The sequence below is a fragment of the Leiobunum rupestre genome, chromosome 11 (genome assembly GCF_980474605.1).
Source record: "Leiobunum rupestre chromosome 11, qqLeiRupe1.1.hap1, whole genome shotgun sequence".
NCBI lineage: Eukaryota > Metazoa > Arthropoda > Arachnida > Opiliones > Sclerosomatidae > Leiobunum > Leiobunum rupestre.
The window spans coordinates 45,048,275-45,065,943 of NC_143394.1; the positions used below are offsets into that span (position 1 = coordinate 45,048,275).

At 43.2% G+C, this 17,669-nt stretch overlaps 2 protein-coding genes across 4 annotated transcripts; one reads left to right on the top strand and one right to left on the bottom strand.

Moving 5' to 3' along the window:
* Positions 1-13,044: 13,044 nt before the first annotated feature.
* On the bottom strand, positions 13,045-13,524 carry LOC149922988 (solute carrier family 35 member G1-like). The gene has a single exon (XM_090162333.1). The coding sequence runs from the start codon at positions 13,522-13,524 to the stop codon at positions 13,045-13,047; it is 480 nt and encodes a 159-aa protein (XP_090018459.1).
* A 1,233-nt stretch (positions 13,525-14,757) lies between these two features.
* Positions 14,758-17,394, top strand: LOC149922989 (uncharacterized). 3 transcript variants are annotated; one of them, XM_090163455.1, is made up of 3 exons: positions 14,758-15,095; positions 15,769-16,775; positions 16,845-17,394. In XM_090163455.1, the coding sequence occupies exon 2, from the start codon at positions 16,086-16,088 to the stop codon at positions 16,461-16,463; it is 378 nt and encodes a 125-aa protein (XP_090019581.1). In that variant the 5' UTR covers positions 14,758-15,095; positions 15,769-16,085; the 3' UTR covers positions 16,464-16,775; positions 16,845-17,394. The 3 variants fall into 3 exon arrangements, with proteins under 3 accessions (XP_090019581.1, XP_090019582.1, XP_090019583.1); XM_090163456.1 differs by lacking the exon at positions 14,758-15,095 and having other exon boundaries at positions 15,673-16,500; positions 16,595-16,775; XM_090163457.1 differs by lacking the exon at positions 14,758-15,095 and having other exon boundaries at positions 15,673-16,409; positions 16,501-16,775.
* The last annotated feature ends 275 nt before the right edge of the window (positions 17,395-17,669 follow it).

Here is a 17,669-nt window from a genome sequence, read left to right on the forward strand (position 1 = left end):
CGATTTTTTGTGGCTGTTTTCTCCAACGGCCGAACTAAAAGACGTGGCGTCCATACCCATCCGTGAACCCAGAAATGTGGCAGCCCGACCAGTTGAAACACCCTCTGAAGTTAAGGAAATAAAGATTTTCTGGTTTGCGACAACTTGCAAAAGTCCGCCAAAGACGCACTATCAACGACAGATTCTGAACAATGGCAGAGAGCAATAGATGACGAACTATTATCCATGGAGAAACATGACATTTACGAGATGGTTCCTCCACCAAAGGGTCGAAAAGTCTACGATAACAGATGAGTTTTCCCGATTTATACATTTATAAAGCACAAAGCAAGACTTGTGGCAAAGGGCTTTACCCAAAGAGAAGGCGTCGACTATGAAGAGACCTATGCTCCAGTCACCTGTTTTGAGACTGTGATAATTTTCCTGAGAATCGTGGCCCAATAGAAACTTCATCTGAGGCAATTCGAGGTGAAGACTGCCTTTCTCTACGGACGTCTGGAAGAAGAAATTTATATATCCGACAACCCGAAAGATTCGATGATTGGAGTGGTGATTCTGGCGACTTCAAAAGAGTCTTTATTGTCTCAAACAGTCACCACGATGTTGGAATGAGAAGATAGACAAGAGTCTAAGAGACTATGGTTTCAAGTCTGTCGATGGAGACCACTGTCTTTTCAACCAAGGAAAGATTCCTGATCCTGGTCCTGTACGTTGATGACGGACTAGTTGCCGTGAAGCCCGAAAAAGAGGTTGAAGCGTTCTTTTAGTACTTCGAAAAGCAGTTCGACATCACTGCAAGTCAACCTAAGACATATCTCGGGTTGAAGATTGACTATACCGTGTATGGGTATTGGGATTCTTCGAAATGCGGCTCTTGGTACTCGACCGGATATCGAATTTGCGGTGAATCTAGCGTCACAAGCGATGTCAAATTCGACAGTTGCTGATTGGGCAGCTGTCAAACGAATTTTCCGGTATCTGAGAGGAACGTCTACCATGGGACTGTTATTCAATGTGGATGACGATACGACAATCAGTCCATACAGCGACGCTGACTACGGAGGTTGCGACAAGACAAAGCGTTCGACATCCGGAATCGCATGCCTGATGGAATCGACTCCAGTCTCTTGGGCCAGTCGAAGACAGCTCTCAGTGTCACTAGTATCAACTACGGAATCAGAGTTGGTTGCAGCTACAGAAGCAGCAAAAGACGTCGTGTGGACCGAGGCCATGAAATCAGTCATATAGGGAGTAGGTAACAAAACGCAAGAGACTGGACGGGATAACGAAGGAGAGAGGGGTTTAGAGACAACGGAAATGCAAGGTTTGAACGAAGAGACGAAAAAGTCTCGTTAAATAACGAAAAAGGGGGCGAGTCTTGTAAATTAACGAGACTTCTTCAAAAACGCGTTCCAGAGACATTTTAACGAAACAAAAAGTTTGGTTATTTAACGAGAGCTAAACGAGAGCTCAGTAGCGTTCGGAAGCGAAAACAATGAAAAAATTGCGTCGGAGTTTCTTCGAGCTAACGCGATAAATCAAGGTGTAAACTGTAATAAAATTTATTGTGATTTATAACAAACTAAACTCTTTCTCACTGAATACTTTTAATCATAAAACTCTCAAATTCAAAACATAAAACACGCGCTCTTTTTTATACGTGGCACATTTTAAAACGCTATAACTAAATTAACGTCACTGCGTGCGCGTCGAAGAGTTCTATCGAATGAAACCAACTTGTTTTTTTCGGTCACTCTCCCTTTAAGGGGGTTGGTTGGAGGGGGCGGATATTAACGTCACTGCGTGCGCGTCGAAGAGTTCTATCGAATGAAACCAACTTGTTTTTTTCGATCACTCTCCCTTTAAGGAGGTTGGTTGGAGAGGGCGGATATTAACGTCACTGCGTGCGCGTCGAAGAGTTCTATCGAATGAAATCAACTTGTTTTTTTCAGTCACTCTCCCTTTAAGGGGGTTGGTTGCAGGGGGCGGAAATTGACGTCACTGCGTGCGCGTCGAAGAGTTCTATCGAATGATCCAACTTGTTTTTTTCGATCACTCTCCCTTTAAGGGGGTTGGTTGGAGGGGGCGGATATTAACGTCACTGCGTGCGCGTCGAAGAGTTATATCGAATGAAATCAACTTGTTTTTTTCGATCACTCTCCCTTTAAGCGGGTTGGTTGGAGGGGGCGGATATTAACGTCACTGCGTGCGCGTCGAAGAGTTATATCGAATGAAACCAACTTGTTTTTTTCGATCATTCTCCCTTTAAGGGGGTTGGTTGGAGGGGGCGGAAATTAACGTCACTGCGTGCGCGTCGAAGAGTTCTATCGAATGAACCAACTTGTTTTTTCGGTCACTCTCCCTTTAAGGGGGTTGGTTGGAGGGGGCGGAAATTAACGTCACTGCGTGCGCGTCGAAGAGTTCTATCGAATGAACGAACTAGTTTTTTTCGGTCACTCTCCCTTTAAGGGGGTTGGTTGGAGGGGGCGGAAATTAACGTCACTGCGTGCGCGTCGAAGAGTTCTATCGAATGAACCAACTTGTTTTTTTCGGTCACTCTCCCTTTAAGGGGGTTTGTTGGAGGGGGCGGAAATTAACGTCACAGCGTGCGCGTCGAAGAGTTCTATCGAATGAAACCAACTTGTTTTTTTCGGTCACTCTCCCTTTAAGGGAGTTGGTTGGAGGGGGCGGAAATTAACGTCACTGCGTGCGCGTCGAAGAGTTCTATCGAATGAACCAACTTGTTTTTTTCGGTCACTCTCCCTTTAAGGGGGTTGGTTGGAGGGGGCGGAAATTAACGTCACAGGGTGCGCGTCGAAGAGTTCTATCGAATGAACCAACTTGTTTTTTTCGGTCACTCTCCCTTTAAGGGGGTTGGTTGGAGGGGGCGGAAATTAACGTCACAGCGTGCGCGTCGAAGAGTTCTATCGAAGGAAACCAACTTGTTTTTTTCGGTCACTCTCCCTTTAAGGGGGTTGGTTGGAGGGGGCGGAAATTAACGTCACTGCATGCGCGTCGAAGAGTTCTATCGAATGAACCAACTTGTTTTTTTCGGTCACTCTCCCTTTAAGGGGAATGGTTGGAGGGGGCGGAAATTAACGTCACAGCGTGCGCGTCGAAGAGTTCTATCGAAGGAAACCAACTTGTTTTTTTCGGTCACTCTCCCTTTAAGGGGGTTGGTTGGAGGGGGCGGAAATTAACGTCACTGCATGCGCGTCGAAGAGTTCTATCGAATGAACCAACTTGTTTTTTTCGGTCACTCTCCCTTTAAGGGGAATGGTTGGAGGGGGCGGAAATTAACGTCACAGCGTGCGCGTCGAAGAGTTCTATCGAAGGAAACCAACTTGTTTTTTTCGGTCACTCTCCCTTTAAGGGGGTTGGTTGGAGGGGGCGGAAATTAACGTCACTGCATGCGCGTCGAAGAGTTCTATCGAATGAAACCAACTTGTTTTTTTTTCGATCACTCTCCCTTTAAGGGGGTTGGTTGGAGGGGGCGGATATTAACGTCACTGCGTGCGCGTCGAAGAGTTCTATCGAATGAAATCAACTTGTTTTTTTCGGCCACTCTCCCTTTAAGGGGGTTGTTGGAGGGGGCGGAAATTAACGTCACTGCGTGCGCGTCGAAGAGTTCTATCGAATGAACGAACTTGTTTTTTTCGGTCACTCTCCCTTTAAGGGGGTTGGTTGGAGGGGGCGGAAATTAACGTCACAGCGTGCGCGTCGAAGAGTTCTATCGAAGGAAACCAACTTGTTTTTTTCGGTCACTCTCCCTTTAAGGGGGTTGGTTGGAGGGGGCGGAAATTAACGTCACTGCATGCGCGTCGAAGAGTTCTATCGAATGAAACCAACTTGTTTTTTTCGATCACTCTCCCTTTAAGGGGGTTGGTTGGAGGGGGCGGAAATTAACGTCACTGCATGCGCGTCGAAGAGTTCTATCGAATGAAACCAACTTGTTTTTTTTCGATCACTCTCCCTTTAAGGGGGTTGGTTGGAGGGGGCGGAAATTAACGTCACTGCATGCGCGTCGAAGAGTTCTATCGAATGAAACCAACTTGTTTTTTTCGATCACTCTCCCTTTAAGGGGGTTGGTTGGAGGGGGCGGAAATTAACGTCACTGCGTGCGCGTCGAAGAGTTCTATCGAATGAAACCAACTTGTTTTTTTTCGATCACTCTCCCTTTAAGGGGGTTGGTTGGAGGGGGCGGATATTAACGTCACTGCGTGCGCGTCGAAGAGTTCTATCGAATGAAACCAACTTGTTTTTTTCGATCACTCTCCCTTTAAGGGGGTTGGTTGGAGGGGGCGGAAATTAACGTCACTGCATGCGCGTCGAAGAGTTCTATCGAATGAAACCAACTTGTTTTTTTTCGATCACTCTCCCTTTAAGGGGGTTGGTTGGAGGGGGCGGAAATTAACGTCACTGCATGCGCGTCGAAGAGTTCTATCGAATGAAACCAACTTGTTTTTTTTCGATCACTCTCCCTTTAAGGGGGTTGGTTGGAGGGGGCGGAAATTAACGTCACTGCATGCGCGTCGAAGAGTTCTATCGAATGAAACCAACTTGTTTTTTTTCGATCACTCTCCCTTTAAGGGGGTTGGTTGGAGGGGGCGGAAATTAACGTCACTGCATGCGCGTCGAAGAGTTCTATCGAATGAAACCAACTTGTTTTTTTTCGATCACTCTCCCTTTAAGGGGGTTGGTTGGAGGGGGCGGAAATTAACGTCACTGCATGCGCGTCGAAGAGTTCTATCGAATGAAACCAACTTGTTTTTTTTCGATCACTCTCCCTTTAAGGGGGTTGGTTGGAGGGGGCGGAAATTAACGTCACTGCATGCGCGTCGAAGAGTTCTATCGAATGAAACCAACTTGTTTTTTTTCGATCACTCTCCCTTTAAGGGGGTTGGTTGGAGGGGGCGGAAATTAACGTCACTGCATGCGCGTCGAAGAGTTCTATCGAATGAAACCAACTTGTTTTTTTTCGATCACTCTCCCTTTAAGGGGGTTGGTTGGAGGGGGCGGAAATTAACGTCACTGCGTGCGCGTCGAAGAGTTCTATCGAATGAACCAACTTGTTTTTTTCGGTCACTCTCCCTTTAAGGGGGTTGGTTGGAGGGGGCGGAAATTAACGTCACAGGGTGCGCGTCGAAGAGTTCTATCGAATGAACCAACTTGTTTTTTTCGGTCACTCTCCCTTTAAGGGGGTTGGTTGGAGGGGGCGGAAATTAACGTCACAGCGTGCGCGTCGAAGAGTTCTATCGAAGGAAACCAACTTGTTTTTTTCGGTCACTCTCCCTTTAAGGGGGTTGGTTGGAGGGGGCGGAAATTAACGTCACTGCATGCGCGTCGAAGAGTTCTATCGAATGAACCAACTTGTTTTTTTCGGTCACTCTCCCTTTAAGGGGAATGGTTGGAGGGGGCGGAAATTAACGTCACAGCGTGCGCGTCGAAGAGTTCTATCGAAGGAAACCAACTTGTTTTTTTCGGTCACTCTCCCTTTAAGGGGGTTGGTTGGAGGGGGCGGAAATTAACGTCACTGCATGCGCGTCGAAGAGTTCTATCGAATGAACCAACTTGTTTTTTTCGGTCACTCTCCCTTTAAGGGGAATGGTTGGAGGGGGCGGAAATTAACGTCACAGCGTGCGCGTCGAAGAGTTCTATCGAAGGAAACCAACTTGTTTTTTTCGGTCACTCTCCCTTTAAGGGGGTTGGTTGGAGGGGGCGGAAATTAACGTCACTGCATGCGCGTCGAAGAGTTCTATCGAATGAAACCAACTTGTTTTTTTTTCGATCACTCTCCCTTTAAGGGGGTTGGTTGGAGGGGGCGGATATTAACGTCACTGCGTGCGCGTCGAAGAGTTCTATCGAATGAAATCAACTTGTTTTTTTCGGCCACTCTCCCTTTAAGGGGGTTGTTGGAGGGGGCGGAAATTAACGTCACTGCGTGCGCGTCGAAGAGTTCTATCGAATGAACGAACTTGTTTTTTTCGGTCACTCTCCCTTTAAGGGGGTTGGTTGGAGGGGGCGGAAATTAACGTCACAGCGTGCGCGTCGAAGAGTTCTATCGAAGGAAACCAACTTGTTTTTTTCGGTCACTCTCCCTTTAAGGGGGTTGGTTGGAGGGGGCGGAAATTAACGTCACTGCATGCGCGTCGAAGAGTTCTATCGAATGAAACCAACTTGTTTTTTTCGATCACTCTCCCTTTAAGGGGGTTGGTTGGAGGGGGCGGAAATTAACGTCACTGCATGCGCGTCGAAGAGTTCTATCGAATGAAACCAACTTGTTTTTTTTCGATCACTCTCCCTTTAAGGGGGTTGGTTGGAGGGGGCGGAAATTAACGTCACTGCATGCGCGTCGAAGAGTTCTATCGAATGAAACCAACTTGTTTTTTTCGATCACTCTCCCTTTAAGGGGGTTGGTTGGAGGGGGCGGAAATTAACGTCACTGCGTGCGCGTCGAAGAGTTCTATCGAATGAAACCAACTTGTTTTTTTTCGATCACTCTCCCTTTAAGGGGGTTGGTTGGAGGGGGCGGATATTAACGTCACTGCGTGCGCGTCGAAGAGTTCTATCGAATGAAACCAACTTGTTTTTTTCGATCACTCTCCCTTTAAGGGGGTTGGTTGGAGGGGGCGGAAATTAACGTCACTGCATGCGCGTCGAAGAGTTCTATCGAATGAAACCAACTTGTTTTTTTTCGATCACTCTCCCTTTAAGGGGGTTGGTTGGAGGGGGCGGAAATTAACGTCACTGCATGCGCGTCGAAGAGTTCTATCGAATGAAACCAACTTGTTTTTTTTCGATCACTCTCCCTTTAAGGGGGTTGGTTGGAGGGGGCGGAAATTAACGTCACTGCATGCGCGTCGAAGAGTTCTATCGAATGAAACCAACTTGTTTTTTTTCGATCACTCTCCCTTTAAGGGGGTTGGTTGGAGGGGGCGGAAATTAACGTCACTGCATGCGCGTCGAAGAGTTCTATCGAATGAAACCAACTTGTTTTTTTTCGATCACTCTCCCTTTAAGGGGGTTGGTTGGAGGGGGCGGAAATTAACGTCACTGCGTGCGCGTCGAAGAGTTCTATCGAATGAAATCAACTTGTTTTTTTTCGATCACTCTCCCTTTAAGGGGGTTGGTTGGAGGGGGCGGAAATTAACGTCACTGCATGCGCGTCGAAGAGTTCTATCGAATGAAACCAACTTGTTTTTTTTCGATCACTCTCCCTTTAAGGGGGTTGGTTGGAGGGGGCGGAAATTAACGTCACTGCATGCGCGTCGAAGAGTTCTATCGAATGAAACCAACTTGTTTTTTTTCGATCACTCTCCCTTTAAGGGGGTTGGTTGGAGGGGGCGGAAATTAACGTCACTGCATGCGCGTCGAAGAGTTCTATCGAATGAAACCAACTTGTTTTTTTTCGATCACTCTCCCTTTAAGGGGGTTGGTTGGAGGGGGCGGAAATTAACGTCACTGCATGCGCGTCGAAGAGTTCTATCGAATGAAACCAACTTGTTTTTTTTCGATCACTCTCCCTTTAAGGGGGTTGGTTGGAGGGGGCGGAAATTAACGTCACTGCGTGCGCGTCGAAGAGTTCTATCGAATGAAATCAACTTGTTTTTTTTCGATCACTCTCCCTTTAAGGGGGTTGGTTGGAGGGGGCGGAAATTAACGTCACTGCATGCGCGTCGAAGAGTTCTATCGAATGAAACCAACTTGTTTTTTTTCGATCACTCTCCCTTTAAGGGGGTTGGTTGGAGGGGGCGGAAATTAACGTCACTGCATGCGCGTCGAAGAGTTCTATCGAATGAAACCAACTTGTTTTTTTTCGATCACTCTCCCTTTAAGGGGGTTGGTTGGAGGGGGCGGAAATTAACGTCACTGCATGCGCGTCGAAGAGTTCTATCGAATGAAACCAACTTGTTTTTTTTCGATCACTCTCCCTTTAAGGGGGTTGGTTGGAGGGGGCGGAAATTAACGTCACTGCATGCGCGTCGAAGAGTTCTATCGAATGAAACCAACTTGTTTTTTTTCGATCACTCTCCCTTTAAGGGGGTTGGTTGGAGGGGGCGGATATTAACGTCACTGCGTGCGCGTCGAAGAGTTCTATCGAATGAAATCAACTTGTTTTTTTCGGTCACTCTCCCTTTAAGGGGGTTGTTGGAGGGGGCGGAAATTAACGTCACTGCGTGCGCGTCGAAGAGTTCTATCGAATGAACCAACTTGTTTTTTTCGGTCACTCTCCCTTTAAGGGGGTTGGTTGGAGGGGGCGGAAATTAACGTCACAGCGTGCGCATCGAAGAGTTCTATCGAAGGAAACCAACTTGTTTTTTTCGGTCACTCTCCCTTTAAAGGGGCTGAGAGAGCAACGTTAACAATCAGTGATTCTTCCAGAAAATTATCTCGGGGGGGGGGGGAAGGTTTCCCAGACATTCGGGGGTGTCCAGTGGTGAGCGTAGCGATCCCTGCACGCCTGGCTGTGCCGTCGGATGCCTGAAGTAAACACTGTTAACAATACATGTAACACTTTTGGATTTTTCTTCTACCGTTGGCCTAGGTGGATCTGGAAGTGGGATTTCAGCCCTTGCGTCTCTTTAAAAAAATGTAACTGAGCTATATCGGCTAGTAATAATACATCTAAATTGAGCGTTTCACAATATACCCCTTTCAATGACAATATCTTGCATCGTCAATCTTTGTTTTTTTGCCATTGTGTTGTCATCAATATGGGAAGCTTAATTAAATTTAAATTAAATAATGATACCCTCTACTTTCTACAAATATTTTAACGTCTCTTTGAAGCCAAATTAAAGGGAGCACTATCACCCACACTCGGCGGAGTAGTCTTAGGAGAAATGTGAATGATCACCCCCGCACTTGGCATACCAATAAAAACACCACTTGTTCTGGCTGGTGTTGGCCCACCCCCTGGCGCTTTTCTGATCCTTAAGATATCTTTTGTAGTCAGCCCATTTGGTTCTAATTTGTGGGCCAGTTCTTTTGGTCCCCATACCAACGGCTGACACTTCCTTTGCAATCTCTTTCCACACTTTTTCTACGTTTTCGTAGGCTTTCACTATTCCCATAACTCTGTTGACCAAACCCATTCTGGCTTGAAACCAAGCAACAATTTATCTGGAACACGTTTCCCTAACTATAGTCTGGGTCTCGTTAAATCGCTCTCGTAAAATGAGACTTTTGACCTCCGCATGCAAATTTATTTTCGTGCTGTTAAAGGCCTAGGATTTGCCTGTTTTCCTTTAAGTTTACTTCCCTCCGCGCAAATATCCTGGTGGTAGGCCAACCGCAGAACACGTTGGCCTACCACCAGGATATTTGCGCGGCGGGAAGTAAACTTAAAGGAAAACAGGCAGAAGAAATCCTAGGCCTTTAAGGTTTCTTACTTAACAATAAAACTCAGTCGTAAATGAAATAAATAAATTTACTGTGTAATTGAAGCGGTGTTTTCTCTCTTAATTAACCTATACATAGGTGCCGTTAAAATTTATTTATTATGAAATTAAAACTTTATATCCTATTTACTTGTAAGTAAGGTAACAGCATACAGTTCGTAACTAAGAGTAGTGCCATTGATTTTAGAGCCTGGTCGTTGACCTTGATCTACCGAGTCAAGCGTAGAAAATAAACAAACAAAAACAATCATAGAGAAGGTGGCGCCATCAGGTTACAATTATGTCAATTAATGAAATATATTTTAGTACCAAATTCAAAATATTTAACCCTAACATCACCTTCCCGTTTTAAAGAAAAATGGAATCAAAGAGTTTTAAATGTCAAAAAATTGACGCGGTTTGAGCAAGCAAGTTGAACGTCGTAGCACTGAATGAATTCCTCTTTGCAGTTGTGGCTTCGATGTACTTGCTGGATTCGGTTGATTCTGGAAAGTTGATCTAGGAGTCTCTCCGATTGATCTACAAAGGATTCTGGGTGTTAGAAGGATACATCAGGTATTGACGAGTTTTGTGGTCAAGTGAAGTGTGACTTTCGCTTGGAGTCAGCTGCGTTGGTCGAGAGATTGATGGCGGATGAAGTGAAGGTCTAACTTCGATGTTTGGAAATAAATTTCTACTCGACGAACCACGTTTCGTAAAGGAACGAAATTCGGCACTGGTAAAGCATGTAGCGTTATCGCTCACCCAATTGTCCATAATAGGAAATAGATATTTTGACGTATAATAAACAATTAAAATTGGTCGCGGATGAGGAATTCTTCGTGACGTCAACTTCGAGCCATTTAGAAGTTGCGTCCACAATAACTAGAAGATTTTGATTCTCGATCGGACCCGCAAAATCTAAATGTACTCTTCGTCAAGGTTAATTTACTTGTATCCAGTGAGATAACTATTTGTGCGGCATTGGCGCATTTTGACGACATATTTCACAGGTTTTCCATGTTTCATCCAAGTCTACGTCCATTCCAGGCCACCAGACCTTAAAACGAGCTAGTTCCTTCATGGACCTGATGCCTTGATGGGTACTGTATCCATTAAGAGTATTAGGTCTGCGATAGATATTTCCCGATGTCTCTTGTAATACTTAAGTAGTTCAACGTCAAGTTTGCTTTTTGCAAATATAATTACTTTCGTTAGCACAGGGTCTTCTTGTGTAGCAGTAGCCATGATTCCCGTGTTAATTGGCGCGTCTTCTGCTCGAAGTAATAGTACTAACCTGAGTCTAGGTTTAAGGTTTTTGAACATACATCTAGCTGCGCAAAGCTTTCGTTAGTCCTATTTGATTTGTGTAATGCCCGAATGAATACAATAATTCACATAGTTGAATATTCGAAGACATTTTGGGTCCACAAAATAACTGAGAGTTACATGAAATTTTGGTTAGAAAAAGGTCCGTTAGAATGCTAAAATTGAGAAATCCCCTGTGCTAATTTAAAACGAACATATAAAGACCAATCAAGGTTCTGCACCAAAAGTCTCTTTCAATCAATCAAAGTTAATGGAGAAAATATGAAAGAGAATGGCAAGTTAATTCTCCCGCTACTGTGTGTGTGGTTTGTTTTTTGTGTAAAATTTTTTCATCTTCGGTGACTGCTTTCACAAATGGGTTTAGTGACTGGCGAAACCCAAAAGTGATTCAAGGACATAAATACTCAGAAGATCGTAGAAAGACGTTACTAATGTATGTAACAAGAAAGCGTGGCTCAACTATAAATCGTTCTTTGGTGGAAGAAACTAAAAAGAGCCAAGATACTTGAAAGTGTTGTTGCCGTCATATAAAAATTACGTTTAATTTGTTTTTGTATAAATAATGTCAAGTAATAGTTTTCCTTTAGTTCGTGGGGCCTGAAATAACTCTCAAGCTTAGGGTCTCAATGGACGTTAATCCGGCACTGCAGATAATCTGTCTCGTCTCTCGACGCTTTTCGTAAAGTTAATTGCCACTAGTTCGTTTTATGACCATTGGGTGGCGCCACTACGGAAATTTCGAAAGATTCTTTACCTTTCTGATTGGAAAAATTTTAATTTCTTTGGCGCGAGTCTGGTTTTTAGGGGCCAGGGTCGCCTTGCGTGGCCCAAAGCTACAGAAACGTACTTCCCCCATATTTTCTTCTGGTATTTGGCATAAATGACGACAAAATCCGAAAAATATTATTATCTGAAACTGGTTTCACGCCTCAGTTATTAAAAGTCAGAAGCCAGCTAGAAGTGACTGCCGCAGTAAACAAGATTTCAAATTACCAACGTAGCTTTAAAAAGTCAACATCTCAACACACAAACAACAGCGGATAGCCGAGATCTCAATCGCAGCAAGTTGGCAGTTCTAATATTAGAAAATCTTTACGTTGTTTAAGCACGTCACACGGTCTCACACCCCGAATAGGAATGCCAGTTTTGTAACGCGGAATGTTACATATGGCACAAAAGTGAGCACATCGGCCAGGCATGTCGAGGTGGATACCGTATCCAGTCGACCACAGAAGCACCAACACGAATCGCCCGGAATTGTTAACGGTAAGGTGTTTTTTCTATTATAATTTTTAATACCGTGGGAATTTGGACTGACTTTTTCTGGATTTCTAAGTATTTGAATTACCTTGTTGTTTGATTGGGATATTATATATTTTTTATTGCTTATTTTTGCTATTACAATTTTTATTACTGTGGGTATTAGGATTGGCTTTTGAACATGCCTTTGCCTCTAAAACTGGTTTCGGTGTTTCCATCGGTGTGAAGCCTCAATTCCAAACTTATACGTTCGTGAAGTCAAAATTCCTTTAAGTTATTTAGTTTATATTCGTTTCGAATTCACCCCTCAAAATTCCACACACGGAATTAAAATGGCTTGTATTTGTCTTCACAACTCATTTTACTTCTAAAAGAATATTAATGAAATTTTGCCACTGTTATTAAAGTTTCTCGCCTCACGAATAAAAAACAATTGATAGTTTAATGAAAACAATTTGGTTCAAGGAAGAATATTGTTTGCCAGATTTAAGGCTGTGTCCGGTGTATTGGGGTAGTTTTTTGGGAGTCCATATATAATAAGCTACATATTAATATGAAACGTATTTATAAAACTAAAAATATTTCAAATAATTAATTCTTATAATAATTCTTATTAATAATGTTTCTTATTAAATTCAATAGATGGCGATCTAAAATAAAGATGGAGCCTGAAATGGGATGAAGCGTCGGTACAACAGCATTATCACGATGCTATAATCCGCCTTTCAAAGTTATTCTCATCGATTCTTGATAAAAATTAATCAACAGCACACCTAGCGGCAAATACATGAAATTCGTTGATCGCCCACCCACGATTCTACATTATACTCCCTTTAAATTCCATTGAATTTATTTCTAGCTTAATACAAATCCTGGAAGAGCCTTCAAACTCTTCAACCGAGGCTTTAAAGATTTTGAAATTATATATTATTTAGAAATCTGAAAAACTGAGACGAGACGAATGACGTAGTGTTTTGAGGTAAAATTTTTAATTCTTTGACAGAGTACGGGAACTACGTCGGAGCACATTGAAATTAATTTGACACAAAAAGACTATTTAACAATGTTTGTCAAATTACAAAGTTAGCCAGCGTAAATACTTTTTAGTGAGTGAATCTTCGGGTAGAGTTACCAGCCATTTACTAAAATTCAGCGCGAAACCCGCCAGCGTGACAAGTACAGCACCGCAAATACTGAACACGTCCGGCTTTTCTTTGAAGAAAATGATCTGCCAAATGAAAGCGGACACGATGTCCGAGCTCGCTCTGGCGATGGACACCGGGCCCGCGTGTTCGTACTGCAACGCGGCGGTCAGCATCAACTGACCGCATAAGCTGAGCAGACCCATGACGATCAACCAAACGGGTTCCCATCTATCGGGATCCGGAATGGCGAACGTTCCGAAGGAAGTCGTGATGCAGACGCTGACGACGGAGGCGGTCCATCCCAGGTTAAACAATATCACTGTCCGGTGCAAGTTGTTGTTGATTTTCCGCACGATGACGAACATACTGGCGTTGAAAACGACGGAGCACAAGCCGTAAACCACACCCATTAAGCGGGACACGCTCGAAAATTCCAAGGAACCGTTTGTCGAGTTTATTAACGGAAGTTTCACCACCAATATCAATCCCAGGATTGTGAGGAACAGTGACAGAACCAGGGCGACACTGCATTTTTCTGTTTGGAAGGAAAGGTTTCGGATTAATTTAGATTTGTTGTCTTTAAAAATATGGACAAGTATAAAAAAAGTAGTCACGAACATTTAACACGATTTGTACACCAAAAAAAATTGTTCCACCTAAATCTATTAGCTATATTGCGTATAATTACGCGTTCACGCATGGAGTGTATATTTATGTAACAAACTTCCAGAAAATGTACGAAATGAGCCTTCTATTATTTTATATAAAAAATGTATTTGAAAATGGGTAAACTACGTTTTCATGGAAGTAGAAAACATGGAATTCGAAAATACCGATTTTGCTCTTCACGGGAAGCCTTTGCGGGAACACGTTCTTAGACGTTTTCATGAAGTCCACTTTCAACCGAAAAACCCTTTCTAGTGTATTCCGAGAATTGTTTGGGAAATTTCGTGAAGGAATGGATCAAAACGAGACGTTTTCGTTTCGTCCCGATCAATAAACAACCCCACATTTCCAACTAAAAAAAACCCCAGCATATGCAACGCACCCTTGGGTTCGCCATTGAAACCTAGCTAGGTAGCGGCTAAAACGGACGCTATTAGTTTTTCCTCATTTTTATTTGTAAATTTAACTTTAAAAATAATGCTCCTGGCATTTTAATATAATTTTTGCATCGTTTGCTTACATTGTTTTTAGAGTAGTGTATTGCGAAATATCAAATTAATAAGAAATATACCATCCCCTTTCCCCCAAAATAATTGCTGGTCGAATATTTTGGTGATTGGGTGATTCGGTTGTTGGTGTTTTACCTCAGGTAAGGGAAGGGCCCGTCCTTTTACCGGGAGATCTTTGTTTTTGTGGGATAGCGAGGAGATCACAGCGCCCCTTTGACCCCTTATTGATATGCCGACGTGTCTAAGACCAGTTGTTTGATAGTCATTTATATTTCTTATACATTATATATATTATAAATTATTTATTGTGTTAAAATATGCTTACATGTATTATACATATTTTTACGTTTATATTTATTCTCAAAATTGAAGAGTTGGAAAATAATACGCGAGATAAATAACGCGAGTTTTTTTAATAACGCGCGCTCGGACGCGAGCTAAAAAAAGAAATAGTAACGGTTCGGATTTTGATTTGAAAAGGACTCCATTTTATGATCGGAGCAAAATAATTGATATTTCAACTAATTTTGGACGTTAAAGTCGTGTTTTGTTTAACCTTCGAGCTGTAAACGTGTTGACTTCAAGATAAGGACAGGAACAATCTATATTGGCCAATTCGTTATGCCCAACCATCCAGCGGTTACATTCAACATATTGTACGAGATACCATCGCCACCAACATAAATTCTGTGTTCCGCTGTTCCGAAACGTCAACAACGTCGCTCAGATTCTTCCACGGCTCCAACCGGACTCTGCCACTTCGATAAAGTTTCCGCAGTTCAACTGAACATTTCGGGATGAACTTTGTTAAGTAATGGTTGCAACCTAGATTTTACATTTCGTTAATGCCGCGAGCACTGGCCAGTTGCTTAGTTTGATAATATTTCATTTAGTTTAATTAGTGTTTAGGTAGTTTTAAGTTAGCTTAAATTTTTGGTTAGGATATTGAGTTTAAATTAAATCAATTAGTGTTTGGCAATCTAACAACTGGCTTGATACGTTTAATAACAAATTTCTCCTAGACACCAATTTAATACTGAGGACCCTCGCTAACCCCACCATATCACGTTACGCGAGTAGTCCCGGGCGTATTCAGTCATTATTATTAATTGTAGACGGGTACCTTAGGGGTTCGCTTAAGTCGATTGTCCCTAGGTTGAGATCTCCAACATTCGACACCCGCGCTACAGTAGATGGGACAATTCAGTCCACTAACCGCTATGCGACTAATCAGGGGTGAGATATGTGTCAAGGCCACGCCAACAGGGGAATACTTAGAGATATGGACGGAACACCGGTGGCGGAAGTGTGTCAACCACCCGTTGGGGGATTGGGGGTCGTCCTCGTAAGGACGTCTACATTATTTGCCTCCCGGACGCTTGGGATTACAGGACTACGCTACTAGTCCCGGCTGCTTGCATTTTGATAAGTATATTTAAGAAAAAATGTTCTTATGTCTTTTTAATTTGTCTGTAGCAGACGCTAGATCATAGGCGCAACTTCGGAGAAGCTAGCGCCGTTACGCCACCTATACTTGTTTTGGTCGCGAATAGGGGAACGTGGCACTTCTCAGGGGAGTTTCTATGTATAAATGACACGTAAATAGTACTCTTCATTCAACCACTTTCTATTATGATAATCAAGGGTTTATCAGTGCCGGAATAACCCACAACAAACTCTAACAAGTTTTTACGGGGCATTTTGCCGGATGTTTGACCTTCGGGATCGGTACGACGGTAGTCTTACCTTTAAGGACGAATCGTGCCAATAGCGCCACTAGAACCGGACTGCTGAAGATGATGACGTTAGCGTCGGCGATGGGCAGTCGTTGCATGGCTTCGAATCGCAGGAAAATACTCAAAGAATCGAAGACACCGCGCAACAACAGCAACATGACGAGGGTCCTGTTGCGGAACATGGGTTGTCCGCTGTGGATGGCCATCGGCAGAGCGAACACCCCGATGAAGAGGAAACGAATGACACCCAGCTCGCCTGGGAACATGTCGACTTTCTTGACGATCACTGATGTCAAGGACATGAAAATTCCAGACGCGACGGCGAGCATGATTCCTCTCAAGCTTTTCAGGAAGCTCTCGTCGGTCTCCGTCGAAGGCGCCTGGGTACGTGGCAAGGGCTCGCTCTCGGAGACGCAACATCGTGCTAATGGACTGTAGTTGGTTAACTGCACTTTTTCTTTGGACACAACCAAAGGTGTCGATTCTCCGATACGTGTGGAAAACTGCGCGAATAATGAAAGTTACATAATCAGCCAAGTTATCGAGTGACTTTTAATGCCTTTAAACAGGTGGCCGGGTTAAATTGCACAGAAGGTTGGTGAAAAGCCTTTCATATCAACAGCGCCCTACACTTACTATTACCGTTAACTTTGAAAAACGTGAATGGAGTGCAGTAGGGAGATAACTTGCATTTCAACGCGGAAGGAGTGGTTCCGAGTTTTAACCCAGTGCCACCAGAAAACTTTACATGTATATACTTTTTATCTTCCAGTATTCGCATGGTAAAGTAATCTAAAATGACGTATTTTTATCTTCCAGTATTCGCAGGTTGTTTTGTGGGTGTAATCTACTTACCTGGCCATGGACACTAGATTAAAAGTATTAATATGGATATGAACAAGACATTTAAGTTGAAATCAACTTTACCATTTTGATGGAAAAGAATATTTGGAAGCAATAACCGCAGCGAGCTCGGGAATCGAGACATTAACATGCAGGGGCTATTACAGGGCCAACTTTACCAGAAAGCCGTTGCCTCCGTTATTATAAAGGCCAATGTCAGAATCAAAATGCCAAAATTAAACTGGAGAAATTTCCCGTATACGGGCCTTTATAAAAACACAAGCAGTGGCGGATCCATAATTTTTGGAGGTAGGCTAGAATATGGAAAATGAATCCCTTATCCCACGTAATGACCAAAATTATCAATTTTGGCCCCCTCCAATATAAAGGATAGCCTAGTACCGCCACTTAAAACGAGGCACAGTGTCTAAAGCCTACGAAAAAGATTAAAAAATAATTACCATATTTCGAACAATCATTTTACCCTACAAACACACATACCCGACCTGTTGAGGTATATTTTTCAGCGAAGCTATTTAATCTACCTTTGAAATACCACAACACGGTATTGACTTAACGTACCATTTTGAAATGAGTTGAGTTCGTTGTCAAAGATTTGCCCACCATATTCACCTGTTGTTAAAAAAGAACAAAATTAAAGTGAATGCGTTAACGCTCAATTGGGATAAGCATTATCTAGGATTCGTTCACTTTTTCGTTCATTTTAATATAATAAGTACTATGTATACTGTACAAGAGAAAACGACTTAATTTTTAGGGTAAGTTTATAACAACCACCTA

Excerpts from the sequence above, each read along its gene's own strand:
- LOC149922989 (XM_090163455.1), top strand. The coding sequence starts at position 16,086 with ATGATGACGTTAGCGTCGGCGATGGGCAGTCGTTGCATGGCTTCGAAT.
- LOC149922988 (XM_090162333.1), bottom strand. The coding sequence starts at position 13,524 with ATGGGTGTGGTTTACGGCTTGTGCTCCGTCGTTTTCAACGCCAGTATG.